The 11,651-nt window shown below is 48.5% G+C and overlaps 2 protein-coding genes across 4 annotated transcripts; both read right to left on the bottom strand.

The window, feature by feature from the left end:
• Positions 1-1,674: 1,674 nt before the first annotated feature.
• Positions 1,675-8,281, bottom strand: LOC135596044 (uncharacterized). 3 transcript variants are annotated; one of them, XM_065087733.1, is made up of 4 exons: positions 8,112-8,281; positions 7,958-8,031; positions 2,574-6,534; positions 1,675-2,498 (listed from the first exon to the last, which is right to left on the bottom strand). In XM_065087733.1, the coding sequence occupies exons 3-4, from the start codon at positions 3,111-3,113 to the stop codon at positions 1,848-1,850; spliced, it is 1,191 nt and encodes a 396-aa protein (XP_064943805.1). In that variant the 5' UTR covers positions 3,114-6,534; positions 7,958-8,031; positions 8,112-8,281; the 3' UTR covers positions 1,675-1,847. The 3 variants fall into 3 exon arrangements, with proteins under 3 accessions (XP_064943805.1, XP_064943812.1, XP_064943798.1); XM_065087740.1 differs by having other exon boundaries at positions 8,199-8,272; XM_065087726.1 differs by having other exon boundaries at positions 7,958-8,281.
• On the bottom strand, positions 8,278-9,213 carry LOC135594859 (transcription factor TCP20-like). Its single transcript, XM_065085368.1, has one exon. The coding sequence runs from the start codon at positions 9,211-9,213 to the stop codon at positions 8,278-8,280; it is 936 nt and encodes a 311-aa protein (XP_064941440.1).
• Between the last annotated feature and the right edge of the window lie 2,438 nt (positions 9,214-11,651).

Below are 11,651 nucleotides of genomic sequence, written 5' to 3'. Positions count from 1 at the left end.
CCAAGACGAGGACGGGAGCCTCGGACGACCTCCCGAGGCCTGGGTCCTGCACGTCGACGGATCGGCCAACTCAAAGGGGGCGGGCGCAGGGTTGGTGCTCCGAGCCCCCGACGGGCGGTCATTCGAGCGTTCCCTCCGCTTCGGGTTCCGCGCCACTAATAACGAAGCGGAGTATGAAGCACTCCTAGCGGGACTCAGGTTGGCGCTCGAGATGCAGGTGGACTCCCTCCGTGTCCACACAGATTCCCAGCTGGTGGCCGAGCAACTCCGTGGAGGATATGAGGCTCGCGACCAGACCATGGCAAGATACCTGGCACAGGTAAGGAACTTAGCCACGAAGTTCCATCATTTTACATTATCTAATGTCCCAAGGGCGGAGAACGAGCGCGCTGACGCGCTGGCTAAGCTGGCCTCGAAACCTGCCCCCGAAGTCGGGCCGGAGGTCGAGGAGCTACCCGCCCGTGCCTTTGAAATCGTGACCGCGGCTACCAGCAGCGCGTCCTCCTGGGTACAAGAACTGCTGCGCTACAAACGGGACGGAATTCTTCCGCCCGACAAAGCAACAGCCCGGCGCCTGCTTCGCACGCACGCATGGTATATTGAGGCGGGCGGGCGGCTCTACAAGCGATCCTTCTCGTACCCCCTCCTGCGGTGCTTGGAGTCCGACGAGGCGCAAACCGTCATGGCAGAGATACATGAGGGTGCCTGCGGAGAACACATCGGCGGGCGGACCTTAGCGCATAAAATACTCCGCCAAGGCTACTATTGGCCGACCATGCGCCGGGATGCAAGAACACACGTGCAGCGGTGTATCTCATGCCAAGAGCACGCCCGCACACCTCGGCTCCCGGCAGTCCCGCTAGCCCCTATCGACTGCGCTTGGCCGTTTGCGCAATGGGGGTTAGACATCCTCGGGCCCTTTCCCTTAGCCGCAGGACAGCGGAGATTCCTCATCGTCAGCGTGGATTACTTCACGAAGTGGGTCGAGGCCGAACCACTGGCAAAAATCACGGCGCAGCAAGTGGAGAAGTTCATCTGGAAAAACTTGATTACCCGTTTCGGCCTGCCCAAAACCATTATTACGGATAATGGGCCCCAGTTCTCCAGCCAGAGGTTTCGAGAGTTCTGCGCAAGACACGGAGTCCAACTGAAGTACAGTTCGGTCGCTCACCCCCAAACGAACGGGCTCACGGAAGTGACCAACCGGTCCATCCTAGACGGGCTCAAGAGAAGAGTATCCGCGGCTCGGACGACCTGGACGGACGAGCTCCCAAGTGTACTATGGGCGCTGCGCACCACACCAAAAACAGCAACGGGAGAATCCCCGTACAGCCTCGCATTCGGAACCGAGGCGGTACTTCCCCCCGAGATAGCCATTGCCACCCTCCGGACGAAAGGCTACGATGAGGAAACCTCGGATGAAGGACTCCGAGCCGCCCTTGACTTACTGGAAGAGCGACGTGCCGACGCACATGTAAGAGCCCTCTCCTACAAGAGGGCGGTCGCAAGGGTCTACAACCGAAAGGTAAGACCTCGACCTATCAGATTGGGCGACCTGGTCCTGCGGCGGGCTGAGGTCAGTGACCCGAGCCGACAAAGAGGCAAGCTAGCGCCCAGTTGGGAAGGCCCCTATCGGGTAACCGAAGTCATCGGAACCGGCGCATTCCGGCTCACCACAATGGAAGGCCAGTCCCTGCCGAGGACCTGGAATGCACAAAATCTCAAAAAGTTCTTTCCATAAGGCTCGGCCGGTTATAAACCATTGAGAAAGAAGATAGATCATATTCATTCGAAAGCAAAGGGGGTGTTACAAAAAAAAAAAAAAAAAGGAAAAAATACAAAGGACATCAGTCCTCAGGGGCGTCGGGGCTATCATCAAAAGGAACATCTGCCGGCATGTCGACGCCCAGATCTTCAGGGAAGGAGCCGAAGGGATCCTCCACGACCTCCGAGTCGGGGTTGCGTGCCTTGAAGCGGGCAAGGGCAACCCGATATCCATACTCATACGAGACCCGCCCGGTCCGGACAAGGCCTAGCTGAAAGCCCGAGGAAGCCTTGTAGTCCTCGACCAGCTTCTTGTCCTTTGCCGGCCGTTGGCGGATCTCGGCCTCCAGGGCCTCGGTAGCCCCCGACGCCTCGGCCCGCGCCTCCTCCAGGCGTCGAATCAGCTCGACGGAGTCGGACCTCGCCGAGCGGGACTCCACCATTGCCGCCCTCAGGTGAGCCTGCGACTCCGCGTTGCATGCCTCGGACGCCTCCAGCTGCGTCTGCAACTCCGCGAGTCGCTCGGAGGATGCCTGGAGCTCCGAAGTCAGCCGCGCCACCTCGGCCTCCAAGCCCAAGGCACGTTGCTCAGCAGCGGCCACTGCCTCGGGGCCAGCCCCGGCCCGGGCCTCGTCCGCTTGCCGCCGAAGCTCGACGTTGCGGCAGCTCAAGGCGGCGATGACTTGTCCCGCGTCTCGAACGCGGTCCATCAAAGCGGCGGCATAGTGGTTGCCCTGAGGGAAGGACGAGGTCAAAGTTAGAATTAAGCCCTTCCAAACAGCCAAGCCCAGAGGCGAAAGGACGCTTACCCACAACAAGGACTTCGCTGCCTTGCTGAGCAGAGCGCCGGATGGCAGGGAGTACAGGTCCCGGGCTATGTCAGGATGGAGCCCGCCACGGATGAACCTGCCCGCGCTATCTCCGTCGGCCCACACCCGGGTGCCCCGGGTAAAGCCATCCCACCGGGCCACTAGAGGATCGGTGGCCATACCGCGGGGGAGAGCACCCACCTCCCGCATCAGGTACGGCTCATCCTCCCTTAGCGGAAGGCAGAGAAGCTCACGGACAGAAGGTTGGCGAGCCGCCTCCGCCGCCGTGCCTCCGCTCGGACCGGCCTCGCCCCCTCCGAGGCCTCCAGCGGCACTCTCCACTGCCGGCGCCACCGCGGCTTCCGTTGCCGGAGTGGCAACCACCTCGAGAGCCCCGCTTGACGGCGTCCGCGCCCTCTTCCGAGACCGGCTCGCCTCGACGTCCACGGGAGCCTCCCTCGTGCCCACCTTGGCGACGGAAGGCGAGCGGCCCGACGCGGCAGCAGTCTTCCCCCCACGCAAAGCCTCGAGACGCACCATGTCTGTCAAGAAGAATTAGAAGGACTGTCAGTCAAGCGACAACACGCCAGGATAAGGAAAGGAAACCCCCAAGGGAACCGCTCCTCGGAGCGTACCTAGAGGTGCCGGGCTAAGTCCCGCCTCCACTAACCACCGCTCCGACATGCTCCGGATGGCTTGGGAGGACGGGAGGATTTCTCTGAGCCGCCGAAGCCCCAGGCGCTCATTGTCATCTAAAACCGGGGTGGTGTTGTCTATCACACGCGCCCCCCAACGGACGCCGAACCCCCAGTCTTCCGAGCGACTGACGAAAAAGAAGCGCTCTTTCCACCCCTTATTGCTGGAAGGGGCCCCGCTCACCCTGAAACCCGCTCGGGCGGACAGATAGTAACCCCCCGACCCCTTGGAGAGACGAAAGCAGGAGAGGAAGAGGGCACGAGTCGGGGGTATGTCGGCATAATGGCACTCGCCTAAAAACGCCACCAGATAGCGCCACGAGTTCGGCGCCATCTGAGACTAGGAGATACGCCACCAGGAAAGGCAGGAAACTATGACAGGGTGTAGAGGGAGGCGTAGCCCGGCCTCGAAAGCGTCAAGGGTAAGGGCAAAACCCCTAGGGATTGGGTCGTATGCACGTTGGCCAGGCTCGGGAGCTTGAAGAACGAACTCCTCCGGAACACCATAGCAATCCCGGAGGAGACTCAGCGTTGACTCACCCACGGTGGAGTCATGATCGTGGGGCCACATCAAGGCCTCAAGGGCCTTGGTCCCCTTCTCGTCCGACGACGACGTATGATCGGATGAAGCCGCCGCCCCGCCGGCTTTTGATGAAGAAGAAGATGAGCAGGAAGAAGAGGACGCCATTCTTACTGACCTTCGGCAAGGAGAGGAAGGACAGTAGGCACGGACAGGGCGAGGAGACACAAGACAGTACGACGCGCTCGGAGGAAAAGATGTTTCCCCTACAGCCTGCCTCACGCTTCTTATAAGCCGGCCGCATCCCTCCGAAGGCGGCGACCCTTCGTCTCCCGAAGACCGCTGCAGGGGGAAAAAAGGGTGCCTCCTCGCAATAAATGCGGCCTGACATAGCAGAGGGCTACGGCGCAACGCGGGCATCAAGGCATTCACCATACCAGCCTCGGGGACGGTAATCGAGACGAACTTAAATGCATTAAATCACACTTAGCCCTAATCATATCAGGCTCGAAACCCGGCGGACACCGAAAGGGAACGGGCTCCTTGACCTTCCCTAGAGAAAAAGCCGGCGCAACCCGCCTGGGTCCACCTCCTCGGTCGCGTAATGCCCGAGGCCTCCTCGGTCGCATAATGCCCGAGGCCACCTCCTCGGTCGCGTAATGCCCGAGGCCTCCTCGGTCGCGTAATGCCCGAGGCCCCCTCGGTCGCGTAATGCCCGAGGCCACCTTCTCGGTCGCGTAATGCCCGAGGCCTCCTCGGTCGCGTAATGCCCGAGGCCCCCTCGGTCGCGTAATGCCCGAGGCCACCTCCTCGGTCGCGTAATGCCCGAGGCCACCTCCTCGGTCGCGTAATGCCCGAGGCCCCCTCGGTCGCGTAATGCCCGAGGCCACCTCCTCGGTCGCGTAATGCCCGAGGCCCCCTCGGTCGCGTAATGCCCGAGGCCACCTCCTCGGTCGCGTAACGGCCGAGGCCTCCCCGGTCGCGTAACGCTCGAGGTCACCACCAGTACAGTCGGCACACCCGAAACCCCATCAGGGCAGAACGAACTGAACCGCCTGCCACCCAAGACCACCTCGACTCGAAGAGACACAGCCATGCCTCGAGCTCCCTTCCCCCGTCACCACCGACGCATGGCTCCTCTTTGGGGGGGGGGATATGATAGGGAAAATAATGGTCGGATGACGCGCCGTGACGACAGCCCCCAGAAAGGCAATAACGCTGACCAAACCCGCCCTGACAACGCCCGCTGTTGAACGGCGACCTCCGACCCCGCATGGTTGACCACGGCGAGGCAGGACAATGACCTGACCCCCGCCCATACCCTGCTACGAACCGCTCCACCACGCGACCCCAGCGGCTGCGTCAGACGCCATCAGAGGTACCCCCTCACTCCAACAGGTGGTCAAGTCAGGTAACGCTAAATCCATCTATAAATACACCCGAACTCATAAGAGATAGGGACACTCTCAACACACTAAAGAGAGGGAGGGCTTTTCCTCCTCCTTCACCCCCTCCACATCTTTCTAACTTGATCGTCGGAGGGGTCGGGCCGAGTACCCCGACCCGACCTTTGTGCAGGTGAGAAGCCTTCGGGGATCAACGCCTTCGGAGATCCAGCGGGCTCGAGGAGCTCCCCCACCCGTTGACCACCGCCTTCCGAACCCGGACCAAGCCGTGACGACCCCAAGGCTACGGCTGAACAGTTATTGACCGTAACACCATGCATCTCCCGAAATGGACGCAATTGTGATGAACAGCACAGCCAACGCTTCCTGCACTTGCCTCCTCCCCTTCTATATATAGTGCCACTGACATCTCTTGGTCACCATCTTCTTCTATCAGCTTGGTTTCCATCTATTGAGACAAATCCTCATCACAACCTATGCTTCATCTGCTTCATCACTATGCCACTTGATCCACTACAGAAATTACGTGTAACCTGAGAGTCCCAAGAGCCAGTGTCATGTTTCATCAAGTTTGTGACAGGTTGATCACATAAGCTCATTTGGTCAGTCACAAACTTCTCATATATTGCCCATATCACAGTAGTGCATTCTTTGTATGAAGCTTTGCATGGGGAAGCTCGGAAATGGCAAAGAGAAGAGGCCAAAGGGCCTGATACTGAAGACCTTGGAGTGATGCCAATATATAGTGAGCCAACGAAAGGAGGGGTGCTTCACTGTGTTCATCGGCCATGAGAGGGAGCGGGAGCAGTTTGTGATCCGAACAGAGTGCGAACCACCCTCTCTTCAGGATGCAGCTTTAAGCAGCGAAGATGGAGTTTGGGTACTCCCAACACTGGACCTATTGAGCTCCCATGCGGCATCAAAGTCTTTCTGGAGGTCTTGAGGGAGATGAAACAGGAGGTGGTGGAGTTGCCTTGGTGCCACTTCAGTGGAGGACACACTGGATATCATCCACTGGGCACGGTCGGTCGACGACAGATTCCAATGAACTCTCAGACTATGGCTCCGAAGCTGCAAATTGATCTGCCTGTCAATCTTCTTTAAATTTATTTTAGAAAGAGATCTGCCAGCTATCCACAATCATCTAAGCTGGATTAGCAGATTGTTCTGATGCCTATATATAATCTGGGTCTTCACTCATCATGTATTCTTAGCTTCCACCAGAAGCAGCAAGGTTAAGAATCAGCAAACAGCAAAGAAGCGTTGTCGTAACTTGCAATAATAATTGTCTGTGCTGTTTCTAATCCAGACTCCAACTTTACTTCTGCTGGCTTTGATGTCTGCAGCCATGGCAAAAAATGCAAACTTGATTCAGAAGAAATAGCATGTCAATTAATAGTCTCTCAGCACCATATTTGAACAACAAAGTGTGAGTATGCATAAGGTCTTATAGAAAGCTTTGAGAGTATCAAAACAGAGTTTTATCAGGGAAAGCCAAACTAAACTGAACTATTGAAAATGTCGATAATATATTAAAGTCCATTTAGATTTATAGACAATACTAAACTCAATAATTTGAGGTTCTGCAAAACTAAGAAATTTTGCAAGTTGAGACACATATTATCTTCTCGACATAAATTTGACAAAACTAAGAAGACCGAGGCGCATGAACTTGACAAAGATAACCTGATCTTCTCAACATGTTATGCACTTCCAAATTTGAATCCTGATTTTGCCTATTCAAATCTTGAATCATCAACACGATGCAATAATCATCTTAACACTTATAGAATTTATGTCCACAAAGTGCAACAGTTTATTTTCTTCCCTTTCATATCAATCATTTTAAATAATATCATGAAGTTTCACACTAAATTGGACATAACGTTGTAAATTCAGTATGACAACTATCACATATACAACACACGTAGGAAGTGCGATGAACATAAGTGGACTGATATTTTGGCCTACATTGTGTTTTTTTTTTAACTACAATTTTCTCAAGTTCATATTACTCTTTAGCCAATTCAAAATGAACAATGATCGGGTTTGATGGGTATTAATATTAACTTCAACTTAAGTATTTGAAGTTAGTGGTTCTGGCTCAACGAACTGACCCCGTCCATGAGTAACCCTTTTCTACTTAAGTCTCTCACCGTGCTCTAATAATATTAAAGTTAGCTCGAATACCATAAGATAACTGGCACATTAACTTTATTGAATCTGAATAGCTAGCTCATCATGTTTAAACTAAAGTTAACAATAATACACCAATCAGATCATTATAGGTCAATCTTCATTTTAGTCCACTTCCGATGTAAGATTAATTGAGGTATTACAATATTTTTGAGCACAAATCAACTCTCATATCATAAAATAAGACAAATAACATAATTTTGTAATGGATTCAATATTCACGAAGACATCCTAAATCTATAAACCAAAAAAAACTTAGTTAATAAAAATAGACATAAATAGAATTTTATCATAAAAACATGTAATTATCGAGTAATATGAAAGAGGAGAATTAGAATGCCTATAGACAGTGTCAGTTATCTGGCTTGAAGTCAATAATGGTAAGACTAGAGATAAAATAACATTTCCAGACTTTGCGTATGCAATATTTTACAGAACATCAATAGAAAACCGAAAATTACTCGGCATGCCTAACAGAGGTACAAGACATAAGTGTAATGGATGATGATATTTCCAACTCAGAGAGCAAGGCAATCGCAGATCAATTGATCATCGAACATGGCTTACCTGCACACCTTGACATCATGATACATGAAATCCTGGCACAGTATATCCGGCTCTGTCAACCTTGGACTGCAAAACTATACATCCAATATTATATTGTTACTATCCCAAGCTGATAACATAAATCACTCATATGAACTAAAAGAGAGAGTGACACCAGAATTGGGAAACCACAAATGGAGGTTGCAGAGAAGGGAGGAGCAGGCAGAAGAAACCACCATCACCATGTGCCACAGAGACTTACCGATCCCGGCCATCTTCATGATCCAAAGAAATAAGCCAACAATTAGCATGCAAGTTTTCCTACAAAACTCTTCCAACCATTACTCTGACTCCTGTGAATCGTCTTCCGCAGAAAAGACTTGTTGTTGCTGCTGGTGTTGCAATTGCCCACTCCCAGCTGAACCAGCTGCACCCATGACATGCCCAATCTGCGAATAGAATTGGTTCAAGGCCTGAGGATTCAGCGCACCAGAATGGGCATCCTGTGATAGCCCAAGTTCCAGTCCCGGCAGTTGCTGTCCATGTCCGGCCAGCAGTGACGCGAAGCTCATCGGACCTGTGTTGCCGTCGGGCAAGTCCAGCCCGTGCAAAATCCCCATCCTCTGCATCAAGCTGCTCACCGATGTGTCGCCGCCGCCCGCACTGGAACTTGCAGCGGCGGCCGAACCAGGTTGCAGGAATCCGGAGTCAAGCACACCAGGCGGCAGCAAAAGACCGTGGAGGGGCCGGCCAAAGCTAGCAGGCCCCAGCATGGCCCGGTTAGGCCGGGGTCCGAGCTCATCGAACTTGGGATGGAGGCCTGCGGAGACGGTGGCACCGGTGGGGCCAGCCGCGGCTGCGGAGGCAAGGGCCGACGCCGGGATGGTGCCCGTGCCGGTGGCCGCGATGATGGCGGGCTCCGCCTGCTGGAGGAGCCACCGGATGGTCTCCCCATCGGACTTGTAGCCTAATTCTCTGGTGAGCTGGAAGATCCTGGCGGCGCAGAGGGCCGGCATCCTGATCCTCCTCCCCCTGCCTTCAACCTTCGTATGCCTGTCCTTGTTGGAGCTCCTCTTGGGCGCAAGCTGCTTCCTCTGCTCATCCTTCTCCGCTGCCACCACCTGTAATCCCCCGTGCCTCTCTGAGGCTGCGGCAGGCACAAGATCGCTACTTTCTGCTGCTGCTGCTGCATCAGTTTCATGAGACAGTGGGAGAGAGCGTTCCTGGGGGAGCCTGGAAACATACTGTGGCTGCTTCGATGAGTCTTTGGGATCCATAAGGGAGAGGGAGAAAGGGAAAGGTTGGATTTTGGGGAGTCGGGTGGAGGGATGAAGGGGAGGGGAACTCAAAAAAGTATCGTGTTTTGGCAGAGGGAATCGAATTGGGGAATGAGGAATACACGGACATGGAAATAAAAGATTCCCCCTTTTTTAGGTTTATGATGTGATGGGAATAGATCGAGTGATCCCTCCAAGAATTATCAATAAAATCAAATTAGTTTCTTTTCTAAGATTAAGTATATCATAAATTTCAAAAAATATTTATTAGTTGAACTTATCTAAATTAAAATAATGCGAGTTGGTGGATGTCAATCGGTGAGATAAAGTCATAAAGTGTAAAAAGGAATAAATTTATTAGATAAATCAAAAGTAACTTTAGATAAAAGATTGCATTGTTGTTATCTTATGGAAGATTTTCTGTATCTTCGAACAGAATCTATGTTTTGATATAACATCAGGGCATTTATTAAGAAAAATTCATAAGTTATTATTTTATTTTTTTTCATTTTATTTCAAGAGATATGTCTCTTATCCCTCCGTCGTATAACATCAAGGTATTTTTTTATCATTTTATCGATCGCATGTAACGTGTAATACATATGTCTCGCATACACGTAACGTGTGATCACATAATAGTTTTTGATTGATCTTTTAAATTTTTAATGATTTATTACATTCTATTTTCTTTATTTTGTTTGAGTTCCATCTTCAACTTCTCTAATTTATCCTTCTAATCTATTTAGTTGTTGGTATTTAGTGTCTTTGATTCTCTTATATGTAGTAGAATGAATATCTTTATTATATCTTTAGTATTTTGTATATCTATTTGAATTTTTTTATTTCTAACTCTATTTAGCTTCTTTCACCTTTCCATGTCATCATTTTAATTAAAAAACTAATTTTTATTCTTGATCTAAGAACACTAACATGATTCAAACTCCTAACTCATTATGTGGACATCTTACAGTATATGTATTGGAATATCTCTTTAGATATTGATATCATCAAGTTGTTTTAATAGTCAATGGTGTTTTTTAGGAAAAGATAGTTCAATTATATATATATATAAATATATATAAATATAAATATAAATATATATATATAAATATATATATATATATATATATATATATATATATTTATATATAAAGGGTAAGTGATGAAAGTAAGATTCTTGAGACTTTATAAAAATATGTTAAAATTTACTAGATAAGCTAACCAATACCTTCAAATGAATGATAATTTTACAAAATATCATTGGAAGATTTACTGTATGATTTGAGGATTAAAATGTAAGATTTATTATCTACTTTTAACATGTCAATACTTATGTTCGTGGAAGAGAAAAAAAAGAAAGAAGGCAAAACTCAAATTAAAAAAATGCTTCCTCGATAAGGAAAACAAAAACCAAAACCAACAACTACATGGGGACAAGGATAGAATTTTGCACTAGTTATCAAAGTGTTTTTTAAGGTCACATACATGATTTATTGTTTTTACTTCGTTAATCTACGCCATTTATGAGTTTTGTGGTTTTGGAAATATTGGTGGAGGGATGGCCATCATATATATATACTTCCTCATGTTTTGTGAAAACCAGCTCTAAGAAAATGACATCTAATCCTCAATTATCCTCTTAGGAAAAGGGAGCCTCAAAGTGACATTCTTATATTGTCTTATTCTTATGATTTTATCATCTATGTGGATCTTTGTGGTTGAAGTCATCAAAGAAGCAAGAGTTGAAGAGAAAGATATCCACACTTTGGTTTCAAAGATAAAAAGTGCAAAAGAGATAAAAGAAGGAGATTATGTTATCATGGTATAGTGATTAGAAAATTTTATAAAATAAAGATAACAAATTTGTTCCTAAATGATGGATTCATTGACATTTCCTAATGGTTAGTATATTATTATATAGGTGATGGATTTCATATTTAAATCAATCTTGTCTGTCATATAATAATATATATATATATATTTTTTTTTTTAATTTAAAAACTTTTGTTTCTAAATGATAATTATCCAATACATATTAGACATTGATCAAGCCTTGGATCAATAGTTCAATAATTAGACCAATAGAACAAGTGATCAGATTATAGATTTCATATAAAATATTTAAAATATAAAATTATACTTATATTATATATGAGAAATAAAAAAAAATAGGTAAGATATATTAGAGAATAATTACAAAATGTGGCTTTTGTTTCAAAATGAGTTCAAGAATTTAATGATCAAAAGATTAAAATCTAAACTCCAATATATTGGTTGGTAAGAAACATAGGTCAATACATTGTTGTGATAAAAGAAAGAAACAAAATAATTGTGAAATAAAATAAAACATCATGATAAAAATATAATAAAAATAAAGAACAAAAATAAGAAAACAAGAGAGACAATAAAATTAGAATAAATGAGAAGATTAATGAGAG

This window comes from Musa acuminata, chromosome BXJ1-2 (genome assembly GCF_036884655.1).
Source record: "Musa acuminata AAA Group cultivar baxijiao chromosome BXJ1-2, Cavendish_Baxijiao_AAA, whole genome shotgun sequence".
Classification (NCBI taxonomy): Eukaryota; Viridiplantae; Streptophyta; class Magnoliopsida; order Zingiberales; family Musaceae; genus Musa; species Musa acuminata.
The sequence above is the reverse complement of the archived record's forward strand: the minus strand, read 5'-3'. Positions and strand labels throughout refer to the sequence as shown.

What these genes read in the sequence shown, in the direction of transcription:
- LOC135594859 (XM_065085368.1), bottom strand. Translation starts at nt 9,213, where the DNA reads ATGGATCCCAAAGACTCATCGAAGCAGCCACAGTATGTTTCCAGGCTC.
- LOC135596044 (XM_065087726.1), bottom strand. Translation starts at nt 3,113, where the DNA reads ATGGTGCGTCTCGAGGCTTTGCGTGGGGGGAAGACTGCTGCCGCGTCG. An exon ending in CAGCGAAGTCCTTGTTGTGG is followed by an intron (nt 2,499 to 2,573) that starts GTAAGCGTCCTT and finishes TCCTTCCCTCAG; the next exon opens with GGCAACCACTATGCCGCCGC.